This window comes from Carassius auratus, chromosome 19 (genome assembly GCF_003368295.1).
Source record: "Carassius auratus strain Wakin chromosome 19, ASM336829v1, whole genome shotgun sequence".
Taxonomy (NCBI): domain Eukaryota; kingdom Metazoa; phylum Chordata; class Actinopteri; order Cypriniformes; family Cyprinidae; genus Carassius; species Carassius auratus.
Genome location: NC_039261.1, coordinates 26,026,860 through 26,045,129, shown reverse-complemented (window position 1 = coordinate 26,045,129; position 18,270 = coordinate 26,026,860). Strand labels below are relative to the sequence as shown.

Here is an 18,270-nt window from a genome sequence, read left to right as displayed (position 1 = left end):
AACTTGCGTTCAAAAGGATAATTAAAAGGTAATAGATAACAGTATCAACAGAAGCACTTTGAAGATGCTGTGGTTAAGATAATGAGGACCTGGGTATTAATGAGGCTTTCTTCTCATCTTTTCTACACGCTCGCTCGCGCGCGCGCGCGCATGCACGCACGCACACACACACACACACACACACACACACACACACAAACTCTCTTTACACATTTAATTGCTTCTGCAGCTGGTGCTTGTTGGGCCCATAGCTTGCTCCAGAGGCTTTTGAGTAATGCTAAAGCCATGTTTGGAGTGCAATGCTCGCTGACATTCATGCCACATACTCTGACCCTCAGCTTGAATACGAGTAATATTTCCATCACATATAGTAATGCATATCAATAGCAAGATGAAAGAGTGGAAATACAGCAAAAAGAACTACTGAAAGTGATACAGAAATGAGAGGAAAACGGGTAAGAAGAATATAGCCAGGAGATAAGTGGCTGAGATGAATACAAATAGACATGGGGGGCGGGGAGGAGCCGCTCGCCCTCCCTTTTATCAGAGGAGAGATAAATGTGATTAATCTTAAGATAATAACACTAAAGGCACAAGATTTCTCATTCATCATCACTACAGTTCATGTAATTACAGACAAGAAATTCAACTGAAGAAAGCTACAGTATAGAAACACTTCTAGACAAGAGAACAGGGCAGCGGAGGAGGAGAAAAATATATATGGTGAGATATAAAGACATAAAAATAAAAAGTGAAGAAAAGCACACTGCTTTTACTCCCATGTTATTTAACGATCCAGTCTAGGATGTCAGGTAATGTGAATTATCACCTGTCAGCACACAATCAAGTCCTGTGACACTAAAAGAAATAAATCAATCTGGAGGCTGAAGCAAACATGTCTCAATCAGGAGCCACTTCATCAACTTCTTCCTCAGCGGTCGAAATTTGCAGCACGTGACCAGACAATTGTCACTTAAATCAAAACTCTCAGGTGAATCACGTGCAACCTGTCAAGAACGTGTTCGGGTTATGAATCAACCCCACAATTAAAATAAACGCGCCATTTGTTTGATTAAAAATATATTTTCATTTTGATAAAGAATAGTGTGAAATCAAACAAATTACGTTAGAATCTGGGACGAAAATGTGCTTACTTGCAATTAAAATAAATGTAAACACAAAATCTTAATTGTGCTTAAACAGCTTTAAGCAATATATCTATCTATCTATCTATCTATATATATATATATATATATATATATATATATATATATATATATATATATATATATATATATATATATATATATATATATATATATATATATAGCTTTTCTGGTTAAATAAGACCCGGACATTTCATCCGCGAGATTCACCGGTCTTTTCTCCTTCGTTCTCTACGCGTTTACCGTTGCACGGAAGCTAAATCTCCCCACACCCGCCGAAGAAAACTTATGAACCCACTTACTGGATGTTTGAGCTGTTCCAGTAAACGGCGTGACGGTTGTTCCCGTGAACCGGGCGCAAGTTCGTCCAGGCGAGCGCGAGGAGGTAGAGGGAAACCGCCGCGAGAGCCATTATAATATTCCTGTGTTCACGTGCACCTGCTGTGGTCTCTTCGCCTTCTTCGACTCTCAGTCCCCCAGTCCCACGCAAAACTAGAGGTTTTTACAACATTTCTGCGACTTAGCAAGTGGATAGACAGTCGCAAAGCGTTTATTTTGCGAAGCCGTGCCGCAGTACGGCTAGTTTGTTCAGTCACAGAGCTTCGCGCTTCCCCGAATGCAACTCCATGGCAGAGAGACGCTCATCCCAGTCATCCTGAGCAGGTCTGTTGGAATTTTCTGAACAAGTTACTGAATAATTCCTTTCCGAGACAAAATCCTCCTCGAGAAGAAAAATGGTTGGACAAACTGTCGATGGACGGTCGAGATTACAAGAGGAGAGGGTTCGTCCAAACGCACACAGGATGTCAAACAGTAATAGAAAAAGTAAGGCAATCATAGGCGTCCTCACTGGCATTCGTTTTCTGCTCCCGCCACAGTAAAAGATTGACAGGTTGCGTTTCCTGAGTGGTGGCCACGCCCCCACCGCCCATTCACCTAATAAGACATGTACAGTGTATATATAATAAACCTGTTTTGTTTAACTGTTTGGTTGAGCAGTTTTTTTATGTTGTGGACTAATGTTGCCCCTTTTGAGCTTTTCTCCTCCACTACATTTATAAACAGAGTGCGGGTCAATGACAAGTTATGGAGCTTTGAAAAAAAATCTCTATACAATCTCTATACAGTTACACCATCGAAATGTTGTTGCAACCCCCCAAATAAAAAACTAAAATGACATGACATTTCTTTGGTTATGCAAAATTGTCTCAGTTAGGGAAATCTTTCTTGGACTGGATGTTTTTGACAAGCAAAACCATATGATAAAACATACAAAAACAGCTTCATTTAAAATAAACACAATTTCAAAGGACACAAAAAGCTGAACTTATTCAAAAGTCTGACTGAGATTGGCACAAAAGAGTGGGATGCTAAACCGTCGGCCTGAGAGTAAGAAGTTAAAATTCATCATTCAAAATCTGAATCTCATCGGCTACAATTTTTTGGGCTTCCCTTGAGACAGATTATTCAAAGTCTCTGAATATATCAGTTTCCTCCAATCCTATTATTTTCATGGACACATGTTCTGTGGCCACTGTATTCATCATAGAAGAGGTGTAATCAACTAATTATTTGAATGAATTTATATAAAAGGCATAGATGCACATTCAGATCCAATGTTTGAAAGAGACCTTAACCTGGGGTGTATTTCCCAACATCGCTACATGGTCGCAAGTTCCATTGAGCTCTATTGGTAATGAAGGAACTTGTGGCTATAGTTATTGCTTTTGGGAAACGTTTGGAAAACAGATTGTAGCTTTATTGCCTGTGATATCATATAATATTTCCTTAACTGATCTGTTGAGCTGACTGCAAGAAGAAAATGTGATTATATAAATACATTTTGTTCAGTTTCTACTGAAAAATGGGTATTGAAATATTACATACTACACTAAATATTTTCTTGGTTCTTTCTAAATATAATTTGAATTTATTGTTGGATCATTAGACATGATGTTACAGTACAGTGACTTGAAAGTCACACTATACTTTACACAATGTATTTATCCAATAATGGTTGTTTCTACCATAAAAAAATTGTGAAGCATCAGATTATGAATACCCAGGATTAATTGTTAAAACCTGGGTTATGTATGAACAGTGTGTAATGTGAAACAAGATAACACAGGATTTACTAGAGTTTAAAATTACCAGGGTAAAATGTTCAAAATGTGAAAAGACCTTCTGTTTCCTTATGACATAGCTTTAAAAAAAATGCTTGTTTGCCATATTGAAGTGTGCACTACTGTATGTACTCTACTGTACTCTATGTACTCTAGTGTATGACATTTAGACTGGTAATTTGCTATCCAGCATTGGAGCCCATCCACCTCTGCTACATTATTAAATGCGACGTTAAGTGCATGAAGTGTCCAAAATTCCAAACTATTTTTTTCAGGTAGATAACAGTACCTTCATTTAAGTATTTGAAGTAGACTTGTTGGATTTTCAGTGTAAACTCATGTTATTTATACTACAAAATTGCATAAAATTTGCATAAATATGCAAATTGCATGCACCCACACTACTGGTAAAACAAAAACACAATGGAATAAGTTTTATGGAATAATTAACTCTTTATGCTAACTTAGGCTGCATTTAAACAAAAATGCAGTAAAAACTACTAAATTGCAAAATATTATTACAATTTAAAATATTTTCTATTTAAATATATTTGAAAATATAATAAATTCCTGTTAATGCAAAGCTAAATTTTTAGCGTCTACAGTGTCACATGACCCTTCAGAATTCATTCCAATTTTGCTGCTCGCGAAACGTTTCTTATTAGTGACAAGTATGGTGACCCATACTCAGAATTTGTGCTCTGCATTTAACCCATCTGTGCACAAACACAGCATGAATACACACCCAGAGCAGGGCTCCCATTTATGCTGCGGCGCCAGGGACAGGCGGACAAGTTGGGGCTCAGTGCCTTGCTCAAGGGCACCTTAGTCGTGGTATTGAGGGTGGAGAGAGCGCTGTACATTCACTCCCCCCACCTACAATTCCTGCCTGCCCAAGACTCGAACTCGCAACATTTATATTACGAGTCCAAACCTCTAACCATTATGCCACAACTTCCCCCCAATTTTTTGTTATCAATGTTGAAAAGAGTTATGCCCATGATTCATGATGCATGACAATTCAAAGTTTTAGGGTGAATTAAAAAAAAGATTTAAAAAAACAAGAATGCATAAATACATCAAAAGTGTTTGTAAAGGCAATTATAATGCTACAACAGATTTCTATTTCAAATAAAAATTCAAAATATATTAAGCCGCAAAACTGTTTTTAACACAGCCATTATTAATAATTGAGCACCCATAATAAACTAACAATAACTGAGCACTAAATCAGCATAAATGGAATGATTTCACAAGAACAAATCACATTTTAAAATGTATTCAAATAGAAAAAAGTTTTTTTAAATTACAGTAATATTTCACACTATTACTATTTTTACTGTATTTTTTTTATCAAATACATTCCCCTTAGGTGAGCATAAGAGACTAACCAAAAACATTAAAACGAATAAATAAATAATAGAAAAATAAAAAATCTGAATTATTCCAAACTTTTGTTTGGTAGTCTAAAGTCTTTTACTGAGTAGGTAGCAATGCTCATGTGTATACATTGTTTAGGCCTACTTTAATAAATTATAGATTTAGACTTTACAAAACTTTACTTCTATCATAAATAAATGGAATTTCTGTGAACACCATTCAGGGTCTTTAAACCTCTAGGTTTGCACATTTGAAAATGAACCAGTGATGTATGACTAATTGCACTATCCTCCTCTCTCATCTCGTATGTTGGCCTATTGTCATTCCCAGCATCACTCTTCCCCGCTCTGCCTTTCTTTCTTTCCTGTGTTCTCCCTCTTTCAATCCCTGCTCCCGTTCTCTGTTGTTTTTCTCAGGGATGCTGCCTCTCTTGTGTCCCCTCCAGGCATGTTGCTGTGGTGACAGCAGTAAAAGGGATGAGAGAGAGGGAGAACTATCAATTCTTTAACTCGCTGTATCTACCGTCCCTGCACTTGTCTGTGCATACTATGCCACATCAATTGCCTCTGGTGTCAATCACATTCTTTTTTCTCCCCCCAAAGTCCATATTTTATCCAGTATTAGACTGTTTCAATCGCCGTAGCCATATCTTTGTATTTCAAGACTCTAATTTTATCATCGTCTTGTCCCAAAATCAAAGTTTCTCCCAAACATGTGTGTTAAAGTAATGTCTATTCTAAGTCTGACCCTTCAAATGGTTTTATATCTATTGATAAGAAGTAAGCTTTCCTTATATATGCCTCAGCATCATATTTGTCGTGCATGTTTGCATGTACTTTTATGTGTCTTCTGTAATCAGATACATTTGGCTGGGGTTTTGAGTGATGGCGAAGTGCTGATGTGCACATTGTGGCTGAGACGTTGCTAGGCAGCGGGAGACATTAGTAAAACTAGGCTGTGTCGTTTTGCTTTCACGTGTTGGTTGTGATTAATTCATGAGTAGCCCTGCTATGGGCACATTGATTATCCAGATAATCCATTATCATCAATGTGAATAGCTGCAGTCATGTATCCTTGTTTGGTGTTTAATTGCTTTTCCCAAGGTTTTTATTCACGGGGCATGCGAGATCACACGGAGACGGGTGCGTTCTGTTCTCTGTTCTCCTCCCCCCTCTGTTACCCATCCCTCATCCATCTCGTTTTCTATGTCAACTAATTCATTCTTCCTCCCATATTCTCCCCGTCTGCTGTCACACCATTTATGTGAACGTTTCAATCTTGGTCACAAATTTTATTTGCTTCGTCGTATTATAGCAATGATTTATTTATTGTTACAATATGAAGTTTGTATATTCAACAGACTCGGATGCAAAAAAACAAAATGAGTTTCAGTCAGTGCAAGAGATGTTGCTTAAATAGCAGTTTATTTGAATGTTTGCTGGTTAGCAAGCCTATTAAGAGCTGCTTATGTTTGTACACATAAAGCAAAGGACATAACCTTCTTGCTTACATTTTCTTGACAGTAGGTTAAATATAAAAAGCAATTCTGAAAAGAATGAAAATAAATATTTTCAAAAAAGAAAAATATTTTCAATATTATTTTCTTATTATGCCCAACAAAAGTTAGGAAATACTCTAGGTAAATTCTGAAATCATGGTGACTTTTTGATAAGGTACAAAAAAAAAAGTAAAAAAAGTAAAACTTCAGAACATAAATATACTGGAGCTATTTATAATCCATTTTTAATCTCTATTCTGATTGGTCAATTTTTCTGTCAATCAATCATGGAAATTCTAAAAGTGCCTGACCTAATAAAAAAAAAAAATTGTGAATGGGTTCCACCAGAATTATAATCGAAGCATCTGATAAAATCATGACAATAACCCATAACTAGTTAGCAAATTTCATGTCCATCAATTATTATCTTGTGAAGTGAAAATAAGTGTGTTTGTATGAAACAAATCTAAATCTAACAATAAATGTTAACTGTTGTTTCTGGGTAAAATGCTGGGCAAGCATAATAATGCTTCCTCTAGTAAAAAAAAAAAAAAATCTAAATTTAAAAATCAAGATGACACTATTTTTTTACTAGATTAAGCAATACTATGGATAGAGAATTCATATTTTAGCTATAGGAACAACAGTTATTTGCTAGTTTGGTTTGTTTGTTTGGACTCTAATTCTGAAGGCGACCATTCACTGCAGAGGATCCACTAATGACCAAGTGATGTAATGCTACATTTCTCCAAATTTGTTCCGATGAAGAAACTAACTCAATATATTTTAGATGCCCTGAGGGGTGAGTACAAAGTAAGCAAATTCTATTTTTTTGTCAAACAATTCCTTTATTGCTGTAATTAAAATAAAGGTGTAATCAAAAATAAATCATAATCACTGGTGTTCAGTGACAGTTATTTTAATGCATTTATGCTAAATTATTAGATGACACGAAAAATCTGTCATCATTTACTCACCCTTGTTTTAATCAAAAATGTCTTCTTTTAGAAACATATATGTGGATGTCCAAAATTTCACTTTTATCTAATGCATTTCCAGATTTTTCTGAACAGGCAACAAGACAGCAAGGGTGTCTTAACGAAGGATTTGAATGCTCTGAACTAGTTTAGAGAGCTATCCGTGGTCCTGAAGTTTCCTCTATCTTCCATGGTGCTGAATTGTCTTGTTCCATGGTGCTGAATTGCTGAATTGTACTGAATAGTTAGGGCCTATTCAGTACATCTGAAATGCTATAGACAATAGGGGTTTGCTTTCTCTTCTTCACTCCATCATGTTCAGTGTTACATAAGTGTATTAAACTGAACTGACAGTGCCACCTCGGCAGCTACGTTCCATTCAGTCCACTCTTTCTCTCTTTCTACTGTCCGTTTTAACTACTTTCTCATCCAGGCAATCTGATATGAATTAGCAAACGTCTGCGTGCATGAGTGTGCATATCTAAGCATGTAAATGCACAAGTGTGTGAGTATGTGTACTTTTAAGTGAGTCAGACAAGCCTGAACTCCAGGTGGGCCTCTACTGTTTGTACCCTTGAGCAGCTACTTAACCTGATTCGCTCCAATGCCTCCCCAGCTGTACTAATGGCTAATGTGATTGTGGAAACCGAGGCCTTGGATAAAGGCATCTGCCAGGCAAATCGCTGGCAATATTGTGCAGTGTCACGACTTAAAGACTGATTTAGAGCGTGGAGTGAAGGATGAAGAAAGAAGATGGTGAAAAAGAAATATGTAGCGAGACATTTAAAATTGAATTACAAAGATGGATGACAAAGGTGAGTTAAAGGAGAGAAGAAGAAATAGACTGCATCTGTAAAAGCAAATAAGATCAAGAAGAACAAGAAAAGAAACCAAAATGAAATTCAGTCTTTGGCAGGTTGCTCAGATTATTCAGTATGAGATGACTGAGGCAGTTTTGTAAAAAGCTGACTCAAAGTGTATGATGATGCAGTCCAATGGCATAAAAATTTTCTACGGTCAGAAGAGTCTTTGCATAAGATGGCAAGGCCAAGAATAAATGCTCTTTCAAAGACTTGATATTGAAGGTTTTGGGGAGAGCAGAGAGAAAGGTGTTTGGATTTGGTGTTTCCAAGGCTGTAAAAAGTTGTAAAGTGTGTTTTTATAGCTTTTCAGAGAGACTGAAGGACAATGTTAAAACATAAATACAGACATATTTTAAATTACAATTTTCAAACACTTTTAAGGAGGACTGCATCTGTATTTAGGTTCCATAATTATATTTCCTCTACAAAATTTACCACATTTAAACTTGCATGCTGTTTTTTTTTTTTTTTTTCAGAAAACAAGTTGTACCAGTACGGAGCCCTGCACATGACATGCAAGAAAAATCAATAAATTGTGCACATGATTTACTAATTCGTTCCTTCAATGTACTAAAATGTGCACACGATTACTATTTTGTTCCCTTGATTTACTATTGTGTTCCCTCGATTTGCTAAATTGTGCCAACAATTTATAAATTGAGTGAACTAATTAGTAAATAGAGGGAACGTAATAGTAAACGTGTGCACATTTAGGACATTGAGGGAATGAGTTGTTTTAAATAAGTATGGTCATGAGTAACCTGTAATACAAAATCTTCTGGATAAGAGTGTTTTATTCCGATTGATGAAATTAAGTCACATCCAACATTTTCTTTCGCATTTGAGATGCCGTTTCACTTGGACATGCATCACAATAGGAAAGAAAAGACCATAACTTTCACTTCATACCTACATTAAGAATTGCCCACAAAGATTTTGAAACCAGTGCTGTGTTGCCCTGAATATTTTACATTTTACATCTATTTTTATGACTTGCAAATGTAATCATTGGTTTTCTGTAACGCATTTTACATTGTTGTTCCAAAATCTATTGATTTATTTTATTTATATATTTACAAAACACATACTGGTCTTGAAAGCATCGGTGAAATTGTAAGAAACTACAAACCTTTCAGTAGTGTTTTTTCATATGCTATGATTTTCCAGAAAAAAGTTATAGATGTATAATCTTTTACCTTGTTGCATATTTTCTTTGTCCAAAAAAACTATATTTTTTTTTTTTGTGGTGAGGCCAGTGAAAATGAATGCAAGGCAAGTAAAGCTCAGGACAAGTGGCCACCTGAAACTCACTCTATAATTATATTTCCTTTGAATTTGCCTTAATTGACTGAATTTGTTAATATCATTTACCTCCATCATCGCAATATGTTTGCATCTCTAGCTACTAAACTTAGACCGTCAGGTTAGCAGCTCTTTAAATCCACTGTATTATGGAGTTTACATGGGGCCATAAGCCATACATGTTTGTTATGTACAGCAAAGCAAATGCACAATCAACATGCGGGTCAATAAATGGCCACGTACCAGGCATCTTTACTGACCAAGCAGCAACGAGCACGATCGATTAGGGAAGTAATTAAGTAAGACCCCCAAATGAATCCATGGGTGGTCATCCCTTGTTTTGTTGTTCCTGGTACGTCTTTGTCTTTCTCCTTACCTTTTTCATTATCTCTTACACTGAGTTTGCTCCTTTTGCCTGCTTTGATAAGATAAGCAGAGTAGTCCTAAAGGATTTAAAGACATTTGAGTCTGGCCTTGTCTCACACACCAGACTGGTATGACTTTGCTGAACTTGGTTCAGCATTTAGTCTGAGATGTGTTTGAGGGTGACTGATGACTTGCACTGATTGATAAGGTCACGCTATTGTACTACAATGCACTAACGTTGATTTGTCTGCTCAGGAAGATGTGAACACTTGAAGGAAAATGCCCTCCGTTGATTTCAGACCAAAAGTAGCTGTAGTCTGCTAACTTGACCGAATCACTTATTTTCAAGTGATTTTTCCTTGATTTTTGAAAGAAAGTTTGTAGAGGTTAAAGCTCAAAGCAGCACAATATGTGAGCCTTAACTAAAGTTAACTGCTCTTTGTTTTGTTTGTGTCATTGAGCCCTCCGAATTATTGCTGTAGAAATAAAAGTAATATAATTTTAAAAATAGTTTGTATGTACACACTTAAAAAGAATAAAGTTTCCTAATGAGATTGATGGTTTCATGAAGAATCGTTAACATCCAAACCTTTGCACTAAAAGGTCTTGATAGTGAAAAAATAAATTCTTCATATTATTACGATTGTTTTATCACATGTAAAAAAAATTTTTTTTTCAAAGAAACATTTTTTGGGGGGAACCAAAATTTTTCTAAAGCATCACTGCAAAAACATAGCTTTATTTTAGAAAATTTATCTGATTATATTTGGCTGATTTTAGCCCATTTTAATAATCCTGTAACATCGGAACTGATCCTTTAACAAATGATGTAAAACTATCATAATGTAGCATTTGGACCAATCAGACTCACAACTATTTGTAACATTTAACAAATAATATCTAACACCTTCTCATCTAACCAAAGGGTCTATGGACCCTTCCCCCAAAAAGGAAGCTATCATCCTCAAAATGGACAGAACAGGCCTCTGGTTCCCTAGCAACCAAAGGCCCACTATCTGATAACACTAGGTTTACGACGCCCAAAAAAGTGGCCAAGCCACTCTTAACTCAAGTCTCTCAGAAACAGACACATCATGCACACAAAAAAGGGACTCTTCTCTAATTAATTCATAGAAAACCTATCTTTGAATTAATTCACATTTACTTTAGGGAATTGTGTACTGTAAACTGTTACTGTTCTTGTATATATTGTGTTTTGTGTATCATATATGTTTTATAAATGCTTATGATGGATCACTAGTTAATATAACCTCATCTATATGATGTTTGGTATCTATGAGTTCATTATATGTTGATGCCTATGCAACACATTCGTTTTATAAGAATCTTAAAGATTCTTCTCTTGAACCCCCCAGTCTAATTTCATATGCAAGACACCATACTAGAGACAGAGTTGTAAAACTTCCCTCCAAAAGGTAGCATTCCTCATTGGCTCACTCAAACCCTGAGGGTGTGACATCATCCCCATATGTATATAGATCACTGATCACCAGATCAGGCGGTTCTTCTAGATTCAGGAATTCAGGAGAAGATGCTGAGCTAAGAGCCTTAAAAACCACCCTAAGCTTGTGCCAGGCTTCGGCCTTGACAATTCATTCATCAAGATCCTCTGATTCGAACTGGTCTCATCTATTCACTTCAGCAGAGACCAACTGGAGCCCCAAAGTGCATCAGGACTCTTTATCAAATAGACGAGACTTGCAAGTATCAAACTTGGTCTTATTAATTGATACATTATGTATCATATTCACCTTTTACAAAGGTGTGTTTGAACTAAGAAACTGATGTTTCCTTCAGGCTGTAGATCTGATGAATATCAAATTGTACCATACCTTCATGTATTTTATTTATTTTCTTTTTACTGCTTAAGCTTTAACCTTTTTCCTATGACAACATTATGTATGTGTGTGTGTGTGTGTGTGTGTGTGTGTCTTATTTGTATCACACTTGAGGTTGTTCATTGTTTGCTCATAACTGAAGTCCCTAATCATGCATATTTTTGCGACATGCTCTGAGTCATATTGTACAGTAAGGAAGTTATTTTCCTTAACCAGGAAATTAACGTTCTTAGAATTGACAGACAGATGACACTGAGAGGTCAAGTAAAAACTTACAGCGAATCTAAATATTTATTATTACTCATAACTAGTTATGATTGATTATTCATATTTCCCATTTGAGCTGATTCGCAACATAATAATTAAATGTTTTTTTCTCTCAAAAATAATATTTTTTGTGCATTCTAATTAATCTCAATCAAACTACAGTTGGGTTATTTTGATTAAGGAAAAATAACTAAAAAATACAAGCTAACACACACAAAAAGAAATCACAATTAAAACATGATAACATAATAAAAAACATTTAGCATATAAACTCTTCATATGTAAAATACATCACATGAAACCCAATCATTTATGTTTGCAAGGGATAAAAAGAATGCACAAAATCAATGAATGTAAATTTTTTCAGTGCCAGATCTCTCACACTGGGCCCAGGCCAGCAGACCACTCTTACTCAACACTGATTAGTTCTTGTACTGACAAAATATAACTTCATAAACCTTTTTAGTGTTCTATTTTCAATAAAATGGAAAGGAAAGTTTCAGACCTGATTTCCAATTATATTTAGTGTTTCAAAGCAATTGCCAGACAGCACGATGAGTTTTTGAACTCTTTAGCTTCAGCTTCAAAGCTTCAGTTGGCCTTAACCAATAGTGCTCTCTCATTGTTTGCCCTCCCTTCATATTTCACTTTGGTGGATATTTTTTTGCCTTCAGTATAAATGTTATGCCAAAGGTTCAGGATAAAATAATGGTGCGCTTGACATTTTTGCCCTGGTATGGATAGATGAAGGCAGAAGGGGGGAGAGAGAGAGACTCCTGCGTAAGAGGCAAAGGTAACAAAACGGATCAACAGAACCCTGAGGAAGAATAGATGAAATGTCACATCGGCGATCACAGAAAGGGTTCACTTTATGTGGAAGATGTGTTCCCGTAGACTATATATTTCTTTCTTTTCATAAGTCTGAGAAATTATATTAGTGTCTGAGTTTGGGTGAACTAGAAACCCCATTTGTTCACTTGGCGTGTGTGGTCATTTGGGTGTTTTTTTCAAGAATTATATTCAGTTATGCCAAAACATTGTGCAAAGGGCAACTCATCTTGCCTTCCTGAAAGGAATAGGAGAATTCAATAGGTGCTGATTGAGGTAGGCATAGCGCGTTGCCCCCTACTGACTCAATCAGTGTGTGTATGTGTGTGTGTGTGTGTGTGTGTGTGTGTGTGTATGTATTGTACAGTATGTGAATGCTGGTGCAGGGTCACCAGCCTCTTTTATCCCGTATGCTTGTGTAACACCTCATTATCGATGAGGTAAGGCAGCCGTTTGGGCTTTTTTGTGGTTTGAAGCCAATATGAAATGACATCCACAATCTGTTTTACTTCTGTCAGTAAGTTAAAGCATGAACTGCTAATATTTATCTTAGTGTTTAAAATCTTTATATTTAGGAGTTCTCAAATATTTATTTCAAGATGCATAGATTTTAGTAAACATAAAATATATAAGTTGAGTAAAATCTACTATGCTTTACAATGCAGGTGCTCCCAGGATGCGGTGGGACATGAATAATTAATAAGGTTGCATATTTTCCACTTTTGCCAGGTTTATTTGCACTGTTGCCATTGTTGATGTTGTTACCAAGTTTGGTAAGTTGTTTTTCTGTGCTGAATAATTTTTTTTTCTCTGATTTACATTGCATTTACATTTATGCATTTTGCCGGTAGCCTTTAGGTATCTTTAGGTATATATTTTGTTTGTTCTTCCGTTGCCTGGGAATCAAAAATATTACCTTGGCATTGCTGTCTCTACTGTTTGTGTTACAGTACAGAAATAAAAAAAATATACAGTTAGTGTTACCCTTACTGTGTTTTGTGCACTAAGTATATGTTTCCTAAACTTATATAGCAAAAGAAAACATATTTCACATATTAAACAACATATATTCAACTGGATGGTATGAAGTATCTTAAAACATTCTACAAAAAATCTGTAAAAATCTGTTAATATGAACAGAAAATGACAGGTACCTTTTCCATTTCCAATACAATCAATGGAAAAGGTACCTGTCATTTTCTGTTATCATCAGATTTGGACATTGCCAGACATTATCATTCATATATATATATATATATATATATATAATGTGAAATGTTGTAGGTTATTTTAAGTGCTAGTGCATTCGATCTGCAAGTAAAACTTATTCTATGAACTTAAAGTTTAGAAATATTTATTCACTCACTTTATTAAGTATTATGTTTAAAATGTAAGTAAATTTTACTATATTTTATACCACTGAAATCTGCTAAAACATTATTGACAAAAAAAAATAAATTATTATACACTTTACTAATTAAAGTCAGTATTGATTTCATAAGCTCCTCCAAAGTATGTGAAAATCTTGATTGATTTATCTATCACACACCAAATCAAATGTTTAACTGCACAATATGAGTATTAGATCTCACTCCACGGTTCCAGAAGGTTCCAGAAGCTTCCCGGTATTTATAGAGAACTCTAGAGACTGGCGACCACCTCAGGAGCTTTCTGTGGCTGGCACATCCACCGCTGAGGTAAGCACTGGACCAATCATGGCTTCTGTTGTTGAGCTTTGGGCCAGGAGGGTCAGTGGGTCAGTCTGAAGCGTCTCATACCTCTGCACTGTCGGGGCCTAAAGGAGGCAAATGACCTAATTAGCTGTCTGAATAATTGCCTGAAAGTCTGCATGAGGTCTAGCGGGTCAGTTATGTGTGCGTATGTGTGTGTGGCTAGTTAAAAGCCTGAAAGAAGTTTATCTCTCTTATCATCAGGAAGGGAGATCATAAAACCTTATATAATCACTTATACTTACACTTCCGGTCAAAAGGTTAGAACAATTACATTTTCTTATATTTTTGAAAGAAGTCTCTTATGCTCACCAAGTCTGCATTTATTTAAAAATATCATTGCATATAATATTTTTTTTCCAATCTTTCAACTGGAATAGTACCTGAAGATTTATGATTCCATTTTTGTGAGACTTGGTTTGGATTTTAGTAGTTTAGGTAAGCATGTACTCTAATAAGCATAAAATGACATGCCATAAACAGCTTTTGGTTAAAATAGTTAATTTGTATTGTATTCTATCTTTTTATTTTATTTATTTTTTTGATTCAGTTATATTAAAAATAAAAAAAATTCTCATTTTACCCCCCATCTTGGGAGATGCGACTTCTATTGAATCGTTGAATCTTCTTCATGAAGGATTCATGTCAGGCTGGCTTAGAATTTGACCAAAAGTGCGATCCTTAGTCTATGTCGGCAGCTCACTAGGATTTGGATTGGAGCCATGATGTCCACCTCCATTTCTATCTCTCTTCCAGCCTGGTAGACAGCTGTGTTTGAGAAAGCTGCAGGAGTCATCCAACCGTCTAGGCCTAAGGAAGCATGTCTGAGCAGTGGCGGCTCCAGACAATTTTGATTGGGGGGGCAATGGGGGGTCCTGGTCATTTCAAGGGGGGTCTCATGAAAACCAACAAAAAATACAGTGCACACGACTAATAACTGCATATTACTGCTACTAAACAACAAAAACAACACAGCACATCAACTACTTTGTTTATAATTAATTAATCAATTGCAGTTTGCAAACAATATGCTCAAACTTTAAAGGGTTGGACCTAATCAATAAGTCCACCTTAAATATTGATACAAAATATAAAAAACTGATACACTGGAATATAGTGATTCATATTATTATTACTGTTGTAGTTGTTGTTGCCTAAAATCGAACACCTTTGCAATGTTAACAAATGACTGGCTACATTTGTTATTCATATCCTTCACACTGCACTTTGATGTCAGGTATATTATGCATTTTTTTTATTGCCATTGATATTTTTACATTTATTTCCAGATAGATATTATTGAGTTTACAGGCTAATGTGGTCTTGCTGTTGTAAACACTGTTGCTATTGTAGAAAAAATAATAATATTTGCGTCACATTTAAAATATAATTATATTTTAATTCATTTCTGAATAGTTTTTATTTTTATAATGATAATTCAGAGAATGAGAAAATCTGAATAAGCCTTACCAGTGTTGTGATAATTATTTTTAAGGCACTCTATTTGTTAAAAAATAAACAAGTAACGTTAGTGTAATATAATAATAGTGTAGTCAAATAACATAAAAAAGACCAGACCCCTCGATGTCTGTGAAACTTTTCTCCCTCAAACAGCACGCTAGCGTTACTTCTACACACAGCAACATATCTGCATGTTCTCACATCACATCGTTCTTGTAAAATAATAATAAGTAAATAAACATCAAAATCGCTTCGCTGAGAATGAAACACCGCTTACCAGCTGCCGCTGTGTTGAAAATATCCTTTAGCAATTAAAAATGCGCGTCGGATGAGGTCGTCGTAAGGTGAAAGGTCATCATGTTGGTCATTTTATTTACGGCTAAATTATTATTAATAAATTGTACTAATATTATGATTGGGCGTGGGCAGGCATTCACAAAAGGGAATGTTATTACAAAAAAAATCGAGGAGATTTTGCTTTGACAAAAGGGCACTTAAGGGGCAAAGGAGCAGGTGCTCAAGTGAACCGGTTCTTTCGGACAGTTCGATCAAATAAAACTAGTTGGAAAAAAAACGGTTCACCGGTTGTTTTGCGCTCGATGTAATGTCATTCGCGACGACTGCCCTTCTTTCAAGCCTTCGATTTACCCGCGCTCATAACACTAGCACAGAATCAGTTCAGAATCAATCATCAAAATAATCAGTTCAGGCGAGCTGTGAGTCAGTCTGCTTCATGCTGAATCACACATGCGCAGTATCACCAGCTCCTCGGTTCTCGAATCGGACGCGTCTGACAGAAACGATTCTCGTTCAGTGTAAGAATAAATGTAGAATAATTATTATTTATTATATTATATATATATATATAATCAGGAAGAGGGTGGGGGGTCAAATGGGGGGTCAAGGCGTTTTTTGGCAGGGTCTTGAGACCCCCCAGGACCCCCCCTGGCGCCGCCGGTGTGTCTGAGTAGTGAGATACTACGCATAAGTCCATTTTTTAACCCGATTCTGGTGCAGAACAAACATCAGCTTCAGGCTGTGTGGCTGATCCAATTCTGCCATTGTGGAACCGCACAGATTTTATGGTGTAATATCTCATGGCTTCATTCTTAAAACTGCTTCGCTATTGCATCAGAAAAGTAAGCCTACAGCCCACCTGTTGAGATTGTCCGGCTTCCCAAGCCGTGTCTCTCACGGGAGTTTAGTTGAAATTTTAGAATCAGATTGTGACTTTAGGCTGTGCTTCAAAACCTAGTGTGTACTGCTGACCTAAACACAATTTTTGAACATTAGACATGCTTTTGAAATACCTTATTTTGGCTGAGGCAGGATTGCATATATATTTTTTGTGGATAAGGCAATCCCATAATACATTGTGACAATCTCAGCTAAAAAGAATCCATCTATTATTCAAACGGTATTACTGTATTATGAAATCAAATGGAAAGTACAATGTTTGACTCAATAAGTCTACATACAGTGCTTCTGTGTTTTGAATTGAGCTACTTGCTAACCCCAAAATTAATTGTGGGATAATCGAGTGTGCTAGTTGTCCTGCTCACAAAGATTGGAAATGAATGGCTGTTTACAAAGCTCTCGACTTGTCATAGCAATGTTTTCAAATACACATAAAAATATACTTTTGAACAAATTAAGAATAGTAATCAAAAAAACATAAAAGGTATTCTAATGTATCATAGTTGACTGTCAGTGAGCATCATGCATTTTCTTTGAATGGAAAAGAACAGCTTTGACGTTTTGACATCCTCTACGAGAGAAAGGCATACAAGTTTGGAGCAACATGAGGGTGGGCAGATGATGGCAGATTTTTCAATTTAAAGCAAATGATCTGTGGAGAGTCCACATATGGGGCTGACCAGATTTATACAAGTAAAATGTGATTTCCACCACGACATTTTAGAAAAAGAAACATGCTTTTGTAACTGTATTTTTGGAAGTTGCATTCAGAATCCGCTTGGCTCAAAACTCTGAGGGGGCGCGTTTGAATGGGCATGGTGCTTCTGGTGGTGAGAAAAACAGCAATTAGGATTGAGCAATGTTTTGACATTAGTCTAAATATCAGATTAGTCGCATAACAGAGCTTGTGTGTTTTCCTGGGTGGATTACTGACATTTACACACTTGTTAGTGCAGCAAAAATGTTGCAATGTAGTGAATTTGTGCTACCTCATGAGGGACTATGCATAGCTTCATTCAGTCATGTGTCTTGATACAAGAGTGCTTAATATAGTATACCCTTTATTTTTTCACTTACAGTATAAAGGGACCTAGCTGGTAAATTTAAAGAAGATGAGCCAGTGTTTTTCCTCTTTGTTTATAGACCCTTTACGGACAAGAGCCCCAGTGAAATACCAATGTGACTATCAACATGAGAATCATTTTCTCAGTCAAGTCATGTGTGTTTTCTGTCAGCTGTTTGATATCAGAACT

The 18,270-nt window shown here is 36.0% G+C and overlaps 1 protein-coding gene across 1 annotated transcript in view; it reads right to left on the bottom strand.

Annotated features, from left to right (window-relative positions):
* Nucleotides 1-2,107, bottom strand: part of efna3a (ephrin-A3a) — an 89,480-nt gene extending 87,373 nt beyond the window's left edge. The window contains exon 1 of the mRNA XM_026289783.1: nucleotides 1,469-2,107. Within this exon, the coding sequence (XP_026145568.1) occupies nucleotides 1,469-1,578 (110 nt within the window). The 5' untranslated portion in view covers nucleotides 1,579-2,107. The remainder of the gene's footprint in view (nucleotides 1-1,468) is intronic.
* Nucleotides 2,108-18,270: the final 16,163 nt, after the last annotated feature.